Source organism: Scleropages formosus, chromosome 1 (genome assembly GCF_900964775.1).
Source record: "Scleropages formosus chromosome 1, fSclFor1.1, whole genome shotgun sequence".
Classification (NCBI taxonomy): Eukaryota; Metazoa; Chordata; class Actinopteri; order Osteoglossiformes; family Osteoglossidae; genus Scleropages; species Scleropages formosus.
The window spans coordinates 52,662,875-52,681,513 of record NC_041806.1 but is presented as its reverse complement, the minus strand read 5'-3'; the positions used below and the strand labels follow the sequence as shown (position 1 = coordinate 52,681,513).

Below are 18,639 nucleotides of genomic sequence, written 5' to 3'. Positions count from 1 at the left end.
GTCGAGTTGTGCTGGAATGCGCGCTCACGGCAGTCTCGGGGGCGCGGCGGGGGTGGGGCTGCGGTTGGACGGACCGCGCTCGGTCGCCGCTCCTCGCTGAAAACCGCTCGCCTCGTTGTGCCGCGTCGCGCGCAGTGACCACGCGCCGAACGAGGGAGCGGGTGGCGCGCGCGCGCGCCGAGCGGAAGTCGCCGCAGAAGGAAGTGCGGAGCGCAGAGCGGCGGAGTTGAGACGACGAGGAGAAGAAGAAGAAGAAGGAGGAGAAGAAGAAGAAGAAGAAGAAGCGCAGGAAGGAGGGTCGCGGTCCGGCCGAGGGTCCGAGCGGCGCACAGCGGGACATGGACGCGCACGTCAAGGAGGGACTGCTGTACGTGCAGCACCAGAAGTTCGGAAAGGTACTACGAGCCGCGTCGCGTGTCCGTCCGTCAGCGTCACTCTCTCTCTCTCTGTCCCTTCCTCTGTCTGTCTGTGGACCAAGTTTCTCTCTGGTCACTGGAACGCGTAAGTTCTACCTGGCTGTGCTCTTTTTTTTTTTTTTTTTTTTTTACCATGAATCATGTCCCTTAATGACACAGTGAGTGAATAAATGGGAATAAAAGTGAGTAAATAAATCTTTTCTAAATGCGGCGCAATGAAGCCGGTAGGAACAGCAGTGAGTGAGTAGTGACAGGACGGGACCCCCCCCCCCCGAGGTAAAAAATGACCTTCCCATATTATATTGTTTCTAGAATCTATAATAAAATGTGTTGGGGCTCTCAGTGGTTTGGGACACGAGAAATAAACTAAACGGATACACACGTGACGTAATGAAATAAATAATGAAATGAACTCAGGGCTACTCTTATTTAACGCGTTACATCACACGTTGTGTCTCGTCCGTCCGTCACGTGCACAAATCGGAGTAAAACTGTCAGTGAACCTGGAGTAAAACTCTTCTGAAATCATGTTCGTCATACTTTCAAGGAAATTCGTGAGGAATTGCTGAGCGCGCGCGTTGGTGTGTGTGTGCGCGCGCGCGCGCGTGTCATGGAAATGTTACGAAGTGTCCCGCGTGGAAGGAGGCCGCCGTTACTCTGTTTCGCTGCGGACGCGAATGCCGAATGCGGAGCGGGAGCGCGCTGCGCGTGGCCGAGCTCCTCTCAGCGCTTTCAAATCGAATATGTGCTCGCACTCGTTTGAAACACTCTTGTTTACCTTGCTGCTGGTAACTTTTACTGTGTCAGTTCAGCGTAAATACCTTGATCAAGGGTACTGTAGTGGAGCAGAAGGAGATGGGGTCCAAACCTGCTCATGAGCTGTAACAACTACACCATCTGCTGCCCCAGCGTATACATACACACACACACACACACACACACACACACACTCACACACACCTGCCTGCCTCACAGGTTCTCAGTGAATCACATTCCAATGCTGTGAAACACCAGTGGCAGTGTATGAAACTGCAGCCCCAGGGTGTGTCTCACGTGCGTACGCACACACACACACACACACACACACACACACACGCACGCCCTACACGGCATACGTCACGCCGAAGTGTGCCGCGGGGGCACTGGGATCGAGCCAGGACTCACGCCCATCACCCGTAGGCAGCGCGGCTGTGTGTGGCTGCCTTTCTCAGAGGGGGCAGCAGGTGGCCCGGTGGTTACGTGGCACTGCCTTTAGCTCAGATGGTGTTGGGTTTGAGTCCCACCTCCTGATGTAGGTCCCAGCACTCACACAGAAGTGAATAAATTACATACTTTTGAGAATGAAAAAAAGCGTCTGCTAAAAGAATAACTGTAGAATAAGGATGACATCATACACCCCCCCTCCCATTTTCGACTCTTAACCGGATAAGCGGGAAATATTCGTTTATCTGACACCTTTCTCTAGAACTACTGACACTGATGTACTGTGTAAGTTCAGGGTAAGTACCTTGATCAAGGCCAGTGCAGCAGGAGCTGAGATCTGAACCTGTAACCTCCCAGTCAGAAGGATGTAGCTGTTACCACCGCAACCCCTGCTGCCTCACTGTAGTTTTTTGGAAATGAAAAGTGTGACCATAAGCTCCAGGGTTGCGTTCATCAACGTCACCATCACACCATGTGTGTGTGTGTGCACGTGTGTGTGTGTGTGTGTGTGTGATGTTGCTGGAGTTCTCAGAACACACACCTGACCATAAATGACCACGGCGGCGCGGTTCGTACCCAAGTCCCGGCACACGGCAGGTACAGTGAGGTACCGGTGCCCGGTGTCACAGGCCTGTGCAGTTGGCGAGGACTCGTTCAATGAATTTGAGTACATTAAGAACGCATTTATTAATTGACCACTTATTACCCCTGCGTACTGCTGGATATTTTAATTGAGCCACTCATTTGCATGTTTATTCATTCATCTGACATTTTTCTCCAAAGCATCTCACAACATTACTCTGATTTACCCATTTATACAGCAGGGTGAGTTTTACTGTATGAACTCAGAGTAAGTACCTTGATCAATGGCACTACAGCAGGAAGGGGAGTGGATTTGAACTAATGACCTTCAGGTTTCAAATCCACTGCTTTGCGACCGGCTGCTTTGAGCGTCCACACGACATTTACTGTGTTTACTTTACAGAGAAGGGCTTGTATTTTACCACGGAGGTTGTGCTCCCGACCGCTCCGAAAACCCTCGCCTACATTGTGTATGTTGCGTGTGCTCCAGTACGGTGTGTGCTCACAGCCCCGCGTATATTAAAATGTATGAGACCATATTAAAATATTAAAGGACATGTTCACCGTGGTACGAGCAGTCGAGCTGCGCAGTCGTCAGGTGCGTGAAGTGTTGCGCTGGAAAGGCTGCCGCTCTCTGCTGTGGATCTGCGTAAATTATGGTTGTTGCTCATTTTATCACATATGACCTTTGTTATACATTGACATTACTGTACATACTTAGAGTAGAGTAGAGTAAACCTGCAGCGAGAACGTCGGATTCTTCCATGAAAAAGCTGGAACTGTGTGTCTGTGTATATAAATATACGCATATAATTATCATAATTAACATGAAACGATCAGTCCATCAGTAATTCCATTAGGACATGGATGAGCGGTGTACAGTGCACTTTTCCGTCTCTCAGTACGGGTGGGGGGGTAATTTTCCCGCATCATTTACATTAATTAATTTCTTTATTTGTTTATCATTTATTTCTATTTCTCATTAATACTTAAGGTTTATTTATTAATCAGTCGCTTTTCTCCAAAGTGACTTCCAACAAACTCTTTGTAGTGTTATCAGCCCACACACCTTATTCACCAGGGTAACTTACCCTGCTAGATACACTACTTACAAAAAGCATGAAAGGAGAAAGTACTTTTCTGCAAAGTTACGTACATCTCGGAGAAAAGGACAAAAAGTGCATCGGATCAGCAGAAGGAGAGATTTGGATGCAGACACGTGATTCTAGAGTACAGTACCGGTACTCTAAAATACTCTACATCTCAGGCACCTCAATGAGATGCAGTAGAAATGTACCACAGTGTAGAATAAAGTAACAAAAAAAGAAAGAGTGAATAAAGTATAACAAGAGTGAGGTGGAAATTATAAATACAGCGAAGGTGTTGAGCGCGCACACTTTTTCGGTGTGTGTGCATTTTACAGTGGTGTGTTGTGGCCGCCCGTCAGTACAGTATCCGTGTTATTTATCACACTATTGCAGTTATTCGTTATTTATTTACTTATTTATTCTTACTGCAGTGTGTTTATGCATAGCAGTGTGTGTATTTATTACACTGTGTCTATTTATAGCAGTGTCAGAGCGCGACAAGGAGCCCGGTCGCCAGCGCTCTTCACACACTCGCTGCTCTGTAGCACCTGCTGCACAAGCGCAGTCAAGAGTCAAGATACTTTTTGGTGGAAGTGGAAAACCAGTTGATTGTGGAGAGAGGGTCCCGGTTCACCGTAGTACACGAGGAACGTCTGCAGCTCCTCGCACCGGTCTCCTTGCGGCCTCAGATGGGCGGTCAGGGTTAGCGGCTACTCTTTAAATATGCTTCCAGTTCCATGGAGCACAGTGCAAATGCGCTGATTTAGTAATTATAGGTATGTATGGTATAGTGGAGTGATTACTGTAATAAATGACATTGCAGGGTGGGGTGAGGTCTTTGGGGTCTCCTCTCCTTTATATGATATTTATTTATATGATATTTCACTTTCACTGCCTGCAGAAACCTTACAGCCTTGTGTCATTGTTATTTTTATTTTTTAGTAATCTTTTCCTGCCCTTATCTCACATTTTTCCATTGAGCGACTTGCAGTGTGAGCTTTGTGCTCTAGGCAACTTGCATTGATTTACCCAGTTTAACAGCAGGGTAATTTTTACTGCATCAACTCAGGGAAAGTACCTTGATCAAGGGTACCGCAGCAGGAGGTGGGATTCGAACCCAGGTCCATCAAGTGACATAAGAACATGTGCGGCGTTCACAGGTGAAGGAGCGAATGGCTCTTTGTAGCGTTGAACTCCATTCGTGCCGTCGCCCACGCCGACGCGAGGGGGGCAGAAGGGCTCGTACCGGCGGCCAAGTGGGCCTCTCACCCGCACGCTGATGGAGACCGACACTCATGAAGTGGGGACTGAAGCTGAACAGCCTCATGCTGTGCGTGACCATGTTTTCACCACGGTGCTCATCTGCTTGCTCGAGCTTGAGACGTGTGTGCAGGGTGGAGGAGAACACCGCGCTGCCGGGCTCAGAGTGCTGTCTTGCGCAGCCGTGTGTGTCTGTGTGCGTGGGGTCAGGTTCAAGTTTGTGTTCTGGAAGGATGTACACAGTCTGGTCAGACAGAGCACATTCACTTCGCTCACCGCTGTTCGTACCTCGTCTTCTGCGGACCACGATGTGCCGAATGAGCGGCGACAGGCGGGGAGTCGCAGTCGCCGTCGAGCTCGTGAACCTGCCGCTGCTGCGTCTCCCAGTCATCTCGCAGCAATACGCAAACGCACTAACGGGGGTGCGGTAACGGGACTCGCCCCTCATTCCGGTGCGTCACGTACACGGGTTATTAAATGGTCTTGGCACGACAGTAATTTTGTTGTACACGAATGATATCTTTCAACAGTGTTTACACTTTTCTCGTGAGCTGCTGGACAGCAGAGTCGCCGCGCCGCTGTGCTCGGTACACCCCCCACGCGCTGTCATGTAAAGGCCGCCAACGAACACGCAATTATGTATGAAACATCCTAATGTCAGCTGGGTGACAGTGTCTCAGGTCTTCGGGTTGTTCCGTAAATGTGTGTGTGGGTCCCCATCGCAGCTGGATACTAACTGAGTTTTACTGGAGTGTCACATTATTACAGCATCGAGAGACAGGAGAGTTTTATGAGCCGTTCGCAAACACGCACTTGACCTTTGGCGGTTGACCCTCGGTCCTCGACCATCACCACAACATAGAAGGTCAAAACTTCCACTAAATTGCTGCACACTAATTTATCTGACACTTTCTTACCTGTTCATAGAGCACGGTAATTTTTACTGCATCAGTTTTGGGTAATTACCTCGATGAAGGGTACGACAGCAGGAGCGGGGAGTCGAACCTGGGTCCTTTAAATCACTACGCCCCCTGCTGCTCCAGTGTTAAAGGCCTTCGTCAGCCCCCCTCCCCGGTATACCGTAGGACAACGAGCTACATGCCGTAGGGATAAAATCGGCTAAACGTGACACTGTTGGGCCTAGTATTAAATTTGAAACTATTAGGCACGCACACATGCACGCACGCACACACACACACACACACACACACACACACACACACACACACGGGCGTGTGCGCGCTAACAGGACACACAGTTTGAGGAAGTCGCTGTCAGCTCTCATTGGGCTTTTGTGCACATTTACATATTTTCCATGCAGTGTTGCAGCGCTGCGTCGCTTCCTTCCCCTTATTTGGTACCTTTACTGGTGCTGTGGACAGAGACCGTGGAGGTGAGGTGCCCCCCCCCCCCCCCCCACCCCCCGTGCGTCGCGATCCGTTCTCAACTGCGGCAAGAAAAATGCGCTTCTATCCCATTTGGTTATTTTTATAAGTTCTACTTTTATGCTGTGTGATCTGAAACATTTTTCAGGGCTTCAGCGCCAGGTTATCATAAATATTTCTCATGAAAGTGAAGTAGTTGTTCATATTCTCTGGCTGCTGTTCAGTCTCTTTATGGACTTGACAATGTTGTTGTTGCCGAGCGCAAGGGTCGCGGTTCCACTGTGTTACCGTGGTTCCACTGTGTTACCGTGACGTTACCGCTGCGGATCCCAGTGACGGGGCCTCGTTCGTTTCCACACGTCAGTGTTTTCCGCCGCCGCCGCACAGGTGGGCTCGCGCCCCGCAGGTGTTCTCTAAGCTCCAGTTCACAGGTCACCTGGGGCTCAGTGGGGTTTCCGCACGGCTGCTGCCCACGAGAAGCGAGAGGATCTAAAAGGAGCTCGGGCGCGAACCACTTCCCCAGACCGGTTCCTCTGCCTGCGCTGTTTTAGGAATCTGCACGGTCGATGGGTAGAGTTGTGGTCACGGTCCTCTGCTCCTGGACTGCTTCCTGAGGCTGGCTGCGCACCCAGCAGGCCTCTCTGTGTTGCAGCGCGTTTCCTCTCCCCTCCGACAGACACCAGTGTTTCCGCTCTCCACGCGTCACAGGGGCTCCTGGCGTCTTTCTCTTGTCGCTTTTCGGCTTAGGCTGGAGCAGCGATTGTTCTCGAACTTGGTGGTCCCACTCGCTAGGGTCCAAAATCCTAAGTCTTCAGTTCTCCGTTTCGTCCCAAATGTGGTCCAGTAGGTTCCCTCTTTCCCTCGGAGCTGCTGAATCCCTGTCGATACTCAAGAAGGGTCTCAAACCATCTCCTTCAGAGCCATTTTTCTCCTGCTCTCCTAACTGCTCCATAAACTCACATCACACCATCTGTCACCATCACCTGTTTTTCCTATCACTTCTGTATACAGCTACTCTGTACCGTGGTATTGGACACAGTGACTGTGGTACAACAATCACCTGTGTGTGAGAAGAGTGTTGCTGAATGAACACGTGTCACAGCACTTTGCTAGATGGTATGTATCTGCTGCACTGTACTACTGTAGTACTGTAGTACTGTGGTACTTTACTGTACTGTGCTACTGTAACACAGGCACTGTCACTCGTTCTGCTAGAGGAGAATCGGAGAGCGACGGTTATGGGTTCACACACTGCAGTAAATCAGTGTTACTATATCACAGTGGGACTGTACACCGGTCATTGGTCAGACTCTGGTGTGCGTCCAGGCAGCTGTACCTCGAACCCACAGCTTCACTCTCCCGATGCACAGCAACGTAGACCCCTCACCCCCACGACCGAGTGCTTGCGGTGACCAGCGAGATTTCATACTTGTGTGAGGTTTTACACCAATTCACAATTCACCTGTTTGTATAGCTTGATGGTTTCTTTTAGATTCATGGTAAATTCCTTGGCCAAGGGCACATTTACCGCATGCCACAGCTTAGGGAATGATGAGCGCGGCGCTCTTGTCACACTCCTGCTGTAATTAGTCCTGACAGCGAACGGGAAGTGCGATCCCAGTCGGAGCACAGCTATTAGCCGACTGCGTGCTCCGTATGTGTGCGGTGTAATGTACCTGTAACCGTGTACTGTACCTGTGTACTGCGTTTTCGTGCCATGCGTGTAGAACAGCAGGTTAGGAGGACGGGCAGCGCCGCCGCGCCGCAGCCGCCCGCATGCTCACACAAAGTGCTCAAGTTACATCTTCGTACCTGTAGTACTGTACCTTTAAGTGCCGTTAAATACCATTGTTCCGGCAAAGTCCGCAAATCATCCATGTGAGCAATAAAGGTCATGCTCTTATTTTGAAAATACTTCCTTATAAGGTCACTTTTTAATCTGAGGATTCTGCGCAAACACACATTTACAGAGGCTGTGTCGTGGATACAGCTGTTGCTTTGCATTTCAAGGACCTGGGTTTGAGTCCCACTTTGTGCTGCAGTAGCCTTGGTGAAAATATTTACCCTGAACCGATGCGGTAAAAATGACCCTGCTGTATAAATGGGTAAATCGGTGTAATAAAGAAGTGTGTAAGGTTGCATGACGAGAGCAACCACAAGTGGCCCTTTGTACAGCCAGGTATTGATCCAACACCCATTTTGTGCTGTTACACTCAGTACGTTAGGGATTAGGGACCCCCGCGTATTAGTGACCGGCCCTATTTTTAATCATTTTGCTACAAACACTAGTTTGGTTCTTTATCGAATGCCTTCCTGCAGCGCACTTTAGCAGAGTGTAAGTTGCTGTGGAGAAAAGTGTCCGATGAATCAGCCAGTGTCAGTTGCACTCTTCAGGGCGAGTTAAATGCCCCGGACCATCCCCTGCATCCCCTGGTCCACGTGACCTTTCTGGCCTCATCGTAGAGTCTGCGGTGACCTAGTAGCCGTGGCCCGCTGACATGAGCGCATGCAAAGCGTGTGTTAATGGAAGGGTGCTGTGGGCGCCGTGCGCTGCGCGATGGAAAGGTTATTGTGAGAGCGCTGTGTTGCCCTCTGGCTCTGAATGATGCCTCTTGTTTACCGAGGAAGTTTCTCTCACTTCCCTCTTTTGAGTGGCGGAGCAGAGTCGTGATGCACACCTGCACACCTAGCAGTGGACGTCGCACATGGACGATGTTTAATGATTGACACATATGAAAACTCTCAGGGTCTCGGTAGACACTTTGTGTCCAAATGGCGACTCGCTGCATGAACGTGGCACATAGAGTGAATAGAAGTAGAGCTCGTGGTTCATTTGTTCTATTAGACAATGAGCTCCATGGCACAGCGGGTATCGCTGCTGTCTCACAGCGCCTAAGTGGTGCGAGAGGCTGTGGGTTTGATCCCTGCTCAGTCTGTGTGGAGTTTGCGTGTTCTCCGGGTGCTCTGGTTTCCCCCCACAGTCCAAAGACATGCTGTTCAGGTTCCCCCATAGTGTGTGTGTGTGTGTGTGTGTGTGTGTGTGTGTGTGTGTGTGTGTGTGTGTGTGTGGATGAGTGACCCAGTGTAAGTGCTGTATCTAGCAGTGTAAGTCACCATGGTGAATAAGGTGTGTGGGCTGACAGTGACACTACATAGAGTTTAGTGGAAGTTGCTGTGGAGAAAAATATGTGATAAATATGTAAATTAAATGATGGGTTTTTGGCTTTTTGCCAAATTCCCATTATTAGGGGTGGAATCATTATATGTCATGGGAAATCTTGGGTGAAAAACATGTCACCTGAAATGAAACAAAATACAAGGTTTTTTGTGTGATAAGTGTAACACCAACTTATTTAGTCAGAAAAATTATCAAAATTTGTCACATATTTTCCAAAACACTAACACTAGTACAGGAACTGTGCAGAAAAGTGAATAATTTGTGTGCCATCAGTGTCACCTTTGGACTTTGGACAAGGAAGCACCTCATTTACCACACAGTTTAAGGCTATTTGTGTTAAAAAAAAAAAAAAAAACTTCATATGATTTAAATACAGTACTGAATCTGCTTTTTGAGTTAGGTTTACCATAACCAGTGCCGTGACTGGCTCAGACAGCCAATGTGACAGGAAGCAGAAAGTTTACTGTAGTTTGTTTTGTGGTGCAAGAAGCATCATGTCCATGTGCATTGCAGAGTCAAAGTAAACAGCGAATACATGACCTGTTGTGGGTGTAAAATTACAACTTTACAGCGAAAAATGCCATAGCACTGAATAATAAGCCTGTTGTTTAAAAAAGGTATATATTTTCATAATTTAATTAGCAGATGCTTTTCTCCAAAGCAACTTCCAATGAACAATGAATATAGTGTTATCAGCCCACACACTTTATTTACCACGGTAACATAAATTGGGTTACTCATCCATACATCAGTGGAACACACACACACACACACTATGGGGGACCCTGAAGAGCAGGTTTTTTGGACTGTGGGAGGAAACCAGAGAGCCAGCACAAACACAGGAAGAACATACAAACTCCACACAGACTGAGCAGGGTTCAAACCCATGTCCTCAGCAGTGCTACTCGCCATGCCACCATGCCACTCATAATCTGTTGTTTTTTTTTGCTTGAAGGAGGGGTGTACATGCACTTGCATCGATTGCATTGCATTGCGTAGATGTCTGAAAAAAGTAGTAATTTTAGGGGAAAGAAACTGAAGTGACATCACTGGTAAGATCACATAGGATCCCTCACCTGAAGCTGCCAAAAAACACACCAATATTAAATTCTCGTATCCTAATCGTTTGTTATGAGCTGATGCATTTTCCATCCTTCCTCATGTCCGACCTTTGTTCCGCTCCCTCTTTGCGGCACTCAGAAATGGAAGAAGAGCTGGTTTGTGCTGTATCCAGCCAGTCAGAACGGCATTGCGCGGCTCGAGTTCTTCGACTGCAACAACGCCAGCGAGAAGCCCAACACCAAGAAGCTGGACAAAAAAATCATCCGACTGGCCGAGTGCATCAGCATCTGGCCCGCGGTCACCGAGACGTGTCCCAAGGAAAACATGTCTGCCTTCTGCGTGGAGACCAACGACAAAACCCACGTCTTCGCTGCTGAGAAGCAAACGAGCGCCGAGTGGGTGGAGAAGATGTGTGAGCTTGCATTCCAGGTAGATGCTCTGCACTCAGGGCTGTGTGTGTGTGTGGACGGGGGGTTCCCTTTGTTGCGGGTCCTACATCCTGCTGTTGTGTGCTCTGCAATGGTGACGTGTGTGTGCTGTGTCACTTCTGGGCTGTGGGTCAGGCTCCATGCTACGCTTACACACTGTGCTCTCCGTGCTGCACAGGGGGGCAGCGGCTCCGGCTCCAACGGTCAGCAGGAGCTCAAGATGGCCGAGAACCTCATCTACTACTCTAGAGAAGAAGGTACATCTGCATTATGGTGATCATTTCTTTGCGGTAAATCTTGTAGGTGTCATCGAGGGCACCTCTAAAGAGGGTGCCAGTTAATACGTCTCGTGTGGATTTCATTCATTTACTCCTTTTTCTGACACTTTTTCCAAAGCAATTTACAGCGTTAAGTTACTTAGGCTGAGTGACCCATTGATACAGCAAGGTAATTTTTACTGCATCAGTTCAGGCTATGTACCTCAAGGAGGTGGGATTTGAACCGGGGGCAAAGGCAGCAGCTCTAACCACTTTGCCACCTGCTGTTGAGCACATTTCTTGTGCGCATTCTGAAATATTAGCAGGTGGATTGAAACATCGCTCTTTCCAGTCCAAATATAGATTCTTTTTTGTTAGGCGCTGAAAAGAATATGGTGTGAAAGTGTACACTCTGCTAAAGTGCGTTGCAGGAAGGCATTCAATAAACAACGAAATCAATGTTTTTAACAATATGATTAAAAATAGGGGCGGTCACTAATATGCAGGTGCCTCATACGCACTGAGTGTAGCAGCGCTTGAAACGCTGATAAAAATGGGTGTTGCTTCAATATCTGGCTCTGAAAAAGGCCACTTGTGGCTGCTCTCATCTGACACTCGGTGCCTGGTGAGGAAGTCGAATGTATTGGAGGTGAACTCCTTTTCATCTATATGTGTCTAATACCCCATGATGCAACATTACACACCTTGTTCTCCAAAGCAAGTTAGTATTAAGCTACTTACACCGATTTACCCACGTATAGGTGCTGTGGTGGCACAGCGAGTAGCGCTGCTGCCTCACAGCGCCTGGGTGGTGCGAGAGGACGTGGGCTCGATCCCCGCTCAGTCTGTGTGGAGTTTGCATGTTCTCCCCGTGTCTGTGTGGGTTTCCTCTGGGTGCTCTGGTTTCCTCTCACACTCTTGCTCAGGTTCCCCCATAGTGTGTGAGTGACAGAGAGAATGTGTGTGTGTTCCACTGATGTATGGATGAGTGACCCAGTGTAAGTAGTGTATCTAGCAGTGTAAGTCACCATGGTGAATAAGGTGTGTGGGCTGATAGCACTACATAGAGTTCATTGGAAGTCGCTTTGGAGAAAAGCGTCTGCTAAGTGAATAAATGTAAATGTATAGAGCAGGGTAATCTTTACCGTGTCAGTTCTAACACTGCTCTCTGCTGGCGCTAAGTTCTCAGCTGGAAAGTCCCTAAACATGAAAAAAAAAAATTAATATTTATAGATGTTTTTCCCTGCCGCCTGTGTGCTGTCAGTCCTTTCATGTTTGCAGTGCTGTGCTGCATCATGCTTTCACCACCATGTTTTCCCGGGGAGAGAATCCCACAGTTTGTACCGTGAAAAACATCTTAAAAGACGACAAACCAGGAGCAACATTTTGCGACGCTGCCTAGATGAAAAGTGCACCCAGCGACCTGCCGTAGAACCTCTTCGGAATTTCACCACTGCCATATTCGCCCTGGTGTACTGTGTACGGCCGACTCCGCTGTGATGTGATTTCCTGTGAGAGTGCGGCTCCGCGGACGGCTCCGTGTGGACACAGTTTCCCCTTAGTCACGTGTCGCCCTGAAAACAGGAGCGATTCGTTGTTTATTGTCACTAGAGAGGAGTGCATTGTTTCCTTGAGCGTGCACACACACACACACACACACACACACACACACACACACACACACACACACACACATCCTCTTCCTGCCAGCCAGAAAGATTGTGTTGAATCAAGGAAAGAAAAACAGTTGCACAGCAAGCTCTTCAAGCATCTTTGCCCCCCCCCCCAACCACAGCAATTAGAGCAAAATTCTGAGAAACACAGACTGAATATTAATTTTGTTTGCACAGGTTAAAAATGCATTTTCTCTCTGTCTTTTTGGTGTGTTAAGTGGTTAAGGGAAGCGGGTGGTGTAGTGGTTAGAGCTGCTGCCTTCCACTTGAAGGTTCAAATCCCACCTGCTGCTGTAGTACCTTTGAGAAGGCTACTTATCTTGAATGAATACAGTAAAAGTTACCCTGATGTAAAATGGCTAAATAATGATGATTTGCTTTGGAGAAAAGTGACAAATGCAAATTTATTCACAATCGTGCTGTCGTTGCCAGAGTGACGACAATAAGTGCTTCCGTAGCCGTACTGCGAGGCATGAAAACATTGTGAATCACAGCCACAATTACCCATCAAACCCTCTGTTCTGATGCTTTTGCGTTCCGATGTTTCGTTTCGTACGCTTTCACATTTTACAGAGACCATGAGTGCCGAGAGCGCAACCCCACGCTCACTGCCATGGTGACTCTTGTTTCTGCGCGTCTAGTAAATACTTGAACTCTTACTTATGCACTGGGTCCTCTGGGTTTTAGCACAATTGGTATCATTTGTAACTCGATTTATTCATAAGTCCAAAGCCACATCAAAAAAAGTTGCAGGCAGTAAAAGCTGAGTAGTAGGTAAGTTCCTGACTTGTGAAACATACAGCAGCATTTCCTGTCTTGAGATTTGGATTCCTGCTCTTTAACCAGTGCAGCCCCAGCTGAGCCACAGGCTCCTGTACAAGAAGGCTGTCAGACAGGTTTATGTTCCAACCCGCTCGAACCCACTCCCTGGGCCTTTCAAGTGCTGTTCGCAACCTTCATCTGTACTCCTCTACAGCCCCGTGCATCTTCTTTTTTCACCAACGAAGTGTTCAGTAGTTATTAAGGTATTAGCAGGATCCGCTTTACATAACAATCTGCCTTTTTCTAAAATCTTAAACTCGATTATAGACTGCAGTTCATTCATGCACACATAACAGGGCTTACTTGCATGGGGAGGGGTGTCCAGTCACACAACATGTATGAAAACATGTATGAGATTTTTTAAAAATCATTTTGACACCATGGTAATCTTGTTACATGTAACCAAAATGTTCTCTTTTAACAAAACCCAGCATGACAAGACAAAGTAAGAGTCAAACCAACGAGACATGTTGGAAGATGGCACACTTTGGGTTTCACGTTGCCAGCTGACCAACCACACATGAGAAAATGAATAATGATCATGATATCATGTTGGAAGACAGTGCAGCGTTTACGCTTCCTTATCTGGGCTGCCATTATGATAAAATATTTTATTAAATATATTATTAAAATTATATTCCAGTAAATCACTTCAAATATTAAAGAGAAGTGATTTCATACTTTTTATGTTGCAGTGAACGAGTTCTGGGTGTGTGTCCAGCGGACAGAGGCATCTGAACGCTGTGGCCTCCAGGGGAGCTACTGGCTGAAGGCTGACAGTGACAGCCTGGTCCTCAAGGAGCCCAAGACCAAGAGGAACCTGCTGGTGTGGCCCTATAAACTGCTCCGTCGTTACGGCCGAGACAAGGTCAGCCTGTCCTCGTGACACAGGCATGGGGGTGTGCGTGATGTGTGGACAGTCGTGGCTTGGGCCACATCAGCCAGCATCACTATGGTTACATCTATGTTTGTGGTCATTTCACTACACGCAGGTGTATAGCACAAGCGAAATGTGGTTTGGGCAGATTCAGGTGTGACATAAATGGGGAGCAGCAAAAAGACAAATAAGATGAGACAACAGGAGCCGGTGATCTCTGGGGTGCCACAGAAAAGCACATAATTTCACTGGCTCTTGAGAGGACATTGTGTAGTACAAGGATTGAGGAAAAGTATAAATGCTTAGGGAGATGAAGTTAGCAGTCGATGATCCTCGATAGCAGACGATAAAAAAAACATTAAATATGTGGCAGAAGGTGGCGTAAGGGTTAGAGCTGCTGTTTTCCACTCAAAGGACCCAGGTTTGAGTCCCATCTCTTGCTGTGGTACCCTTGATCAAGGTACTGTGGTATGGTTCTGCTTGATAAATGGGTAAATGAGGGTAATTATCTGAACTCTGAAGTTCAGTCTGGGGAAAAGCATCAGACAAGTAAACAGAGTAACTAAACTAGTACTGAGTATTTTTTACTGGAGCAATTTTAGGGTAAGTTCCTTGCTCAAGGATATTACAGCTGGAGGTGAGACTTGAACTTGCAACCTTTGGGTCCAACCACTATGCTACCAGCTGCCCCCTATTTATAGCCCCTGAAGGTACATGGTCTTGCAGTCAGAGCGTCAATTAAACGTGCTTTGAATGCTGCCGATACTCACGCACACACGAGTTGAAGCACACATGCGGTTCGCACATAGCTCTTGGTGGTTTGTGCCACTCCTACTCGCTGAACACTGCTGTTGTGCTGTGAGGCCCGGTTTGTGCCGGACGTGCAGTTGTTTCCAGGTGTTGTGCATCTCTTTCAGTTGTCGTCACAATCAGATGGCTGTACTGTAATTTCCATGTCCGGTGGGTCCATGGTTCAGGAGGAAGTGGGGGTTGGGTGCTGAAATGTCAGGGGCGGGTTGCCACGGCGATGCTAACCGAGAGCTCACAGCTCAGAAACATTCGTGAAACTGCCACAAATAAAAATATAAATATATATAAATATAACAGATTAAACTTATACATGTGTAAATAAAAATAAAGATGTTTCTGTAATATCTGCCCATTTTGTGCCTGCTCAGAAAAATCTGTGTCTAAAAGTAACTGCAGCAGTAATATATATATGTATATGTATATATATGTATATATGTGTGTATATATATATATACACACACACACATTTTCAGAACCGCTTGTCCCATACGGGGTCACGGGGAACCGGAGCCAACCCGGCAACAAAAGGGCGTAAGGCCGGAGGGGGAGGGGACACACCCAGGACGGGACGCCAGTCCGTCACAAGGCACCCCAAGAGGGAGTTGAACCCCAGACCCACCGGAGAGCAGGACCGTGGTCCAACCCACTGCGCCACCGCACCCCCCTCATGTATATATATATAATATTATTATATATATATACTATATGAGAATAAACCAAAAATGCCACCAATGCCCCCTTGACACTTGGCTCTTATTGCTGCTGAAATGACACATCTTTCAGACAGATGTGTTTGAATACTCTGAATACGGTCCCTCTATATGGGCTCCCTGCACATGTTGTACATGTCTGTGTGAATCTGACATGCATGCAGCAGCTTACTATACCCCCCACCCCCCACTCGGTTCATTTAGCTACATGTGACTTTGCACCGTTACTGTATAGGGACAGCTGGTAGCGTAGTATTTAGAGCTCCTGCCTTTGGATCCAGAGGTCGCAGGTTCACACTCCCCTTCTGGCTGTAGTACACTTGAGCAAGGTACTTACCCTAAATTGCTCCAGTAGAATTACCCAGCTGTCTAAATGGGTGAAAATTGTAAGTCGCTTTGGAGAAAATCGTCAGCTAAATGAATAAATGTAATGTTTCCCTAGTCCATTTTTGGATATGTGGACAGCCAATATCGCAGTGGTCAGAGATGCCGTCTTTGGGCCCAAAAGATCACAGGTTTGAAGCTCACCTCCAGCTGTAGTACCTTGAGCAAGGTACTTACCATAAATTGCTCCAGTAAAATTGTAAAATTGCTTAGCTGTACAAATGAGAAAAGTGTCAGATAAATGTGTGATCATGTGTTTTGCATTAATATTTAGCATACTTTTAGCACTCACTTAGCATACGTTTCTCCAAAGTGACGCTCAGTTCAGAGGAAACAAAAGTGCATCGATGAGACACGATTATCAAAGCACTTTGTTTTACTGGTCCTTATTAATGTGATGTAAAGCACCGTGAATGCATTTAGTAAAATAAAAACGAGTGACCAAGTGAAATTCTCTCACTGTGTTCACACGCTGGCCCTTCTCTTGCTGACACGCTGTACTCTCCTCCAGGTCATGTTTTCGTTCGAGGCGGGTCGGCGCTGCGATTCCGGTCCTGGGAACTTCACTTTCGAGACAAAGCAAGGTAATGAAATCTTTGGGATTGTGGAGGCGGCGATTCGGGAGCAGAAGGCTCAGGCGGAGGAGAAACACCAGAGCTGCCCATCGCTGGACCTGGACTGCACAGCGCCCCAACAGAACCGCTCCCCAACGGCCGAGGGCAGCAGCGACCCAGACGGAGACTCTGGGGGCAGCAAACCCAGTTCGGCCGACGGTGTCTTTGCGAGGCGAGATGGCGAGGGCAGGAACCTGAAAGGCCGTGTTCTGCCGGACCCCCCTCCACCTCTGACCAGCACTCCTCCTCGCTCACCCTTGCCCCGTGGGCCCAGGAGCACCCTCACCTTGGACGACCAAAGCAACCTATACTCCGAGCCTGCCGATTCAGTGCGTTTGCCCCCCTCCGCCGTGGACGGCCTGTATTCTGACCCCGTGGACAGCATCAAGACGCCGACACCGGCCCCCCGAGGTTGGTCCCAGGGTGATGAAGGCACTCGCCACCAGGGCTGTAAACCAGACCCGCTGTACTCTGACATCTACGACCGCGTGAGTGTCGATCTGGCTCTGCGGACAGGGGGCCTGGGACTGGATGCAAGAACACGCAATGGTGCAAGACAGACAGAAGGAGCACGCCTGGAGCACATCTATGATGAGCCAGAAGGCCGGGGGGTGTCCCATGGGGCCGGGCTCTACGACGAAGCACGGCTCGAGCCCCATGCTTGGAGGAACCGGGGTCTCGAAGAGCCCTTTGTGGGTCACGAGGTTCCTTACAACCCGAACACAGATGACTACTCTGTTCCCGCGTACAACAAGCCACCCCTTGGGCCTCGTGGCAAAGGGCCTAAGCCCCTTCCGGCCCCAAAACCCACCAAGGGTCTGGTGCCTCGCAAGGAGCCCCCAGCGCTGCCCCAGGGCAAATTAAATACTAATGTCAACAACAACAACAGTGGCAGCAGCTCAGACAAGCACACTGACCTGTATTCTCAGGTCTCCAAGCATAAGCATCTGTCCACCACCTGGTACCCCAAGTCCAACGTGCATTCTCCTGACGTCATCTATGACAACCTGGGCAATATTTAATGCTGCACTCCTTAGCCAAGGTTCACTGTGTAACGTTTCCTCTTCTTCCTCCCTGCTACAAGTCCTGTCTGAGGAACTGGAAACCAGGCTCAGGAATGGCGACAGGGGGTCTTCTGCTCTTAGACATTCCCAAGAATGAGGGTCAGCATCAGTTCCATGTCTTGAGGTTGGACAATGGAACGAAAGACTGGAGCCCCGTTGTGGCATTGCTTCCAGACCCCTGTGGTACCTTCCCCAGTGAAGGAACCAGGACCATGAAGCACTTCATCGGTGGGGATCAGGCAGCTGCTGATAATGCTGAGACACTGAGAAGAGTGCGCTCCCACTGGACTCTTCCTGGAGTTCTGAGTAATTCCTGTCTCCTGGGCAGGGGACGCCACCCAGCAGTGTAGCTCTGGTTGCCATTTCTGTGCTGCTTCTGGCGCTCTGCGTCCGTCTCACTCAGCAGGGGCTACATGAAGGTGGTAGATTAAGGTCTGAAGAGTACAGCATCTTCTCAAGGGTTAATAGAATCGTGCTCTTTTCAGACTTTGATGTTACTATGAATGTGATTTAATTATTTTGTTTTTTTTTTTAAGAGTTTTTTTCTGTTTTCTTCTGACAATCTGGTGTCACAGTTTCAACGGACTTTCTGCAGCACGTCTCTCAAAGGGATGTTCTCTCTAACAGACCTTGAACCCAAAACCTCTGAAAGACAATGGCCGACTGGAGCCAACTGGGGCCAGGGTGAAGTTTTCATATTAGTAAATGAAATTATACAGATAGACAGAACTGGTGTATAATTTATTGCAGGAGGACCCTTTGGGCTTGCTTTCAAAAGACTGAGAATATGGAGCGCAGTTTTTTTCTAAATAAAACTTAAGCTAAC

At 48.3% G+C, this 18,639-nt stretch overlaps 1 protein-coding gene across 2 annotated transcripts; it reads left to right on the top strand.

Annotated features, from left to right (window-relative positions):
* The first annotated feature begins 34 nt into the window (after positions 1-34).
* dok1b (docking protein 1b) lies at positions 35-18,639 on the top strand. Of its 2 annotated transcripts, none has more exons than XM_018730309.2 (5): positions 35-395; positions 10,313-10,603; positions 10,781-10,859; positions 14,050-14,180; positions 16,647-18,639. In XM_018730309.2, exons 1-5 carry the CDS (start codon positions 339-341, stop codon positions 17,769-17,771), a joined length of 1,683 nt encoding a protein of 560 aa, XP_018585825.1. In that variant the 5' UTR covers positions 35-338; the 3' UTR covers positions 17,772-18,639. The 2 variants fall into 2 exon arrangements, with proteins under 2 accessions (XP_018585825.1, XP_018585824.1); XM_018730308.2 differs by having other exon boundaries at positions 14,050-14,222.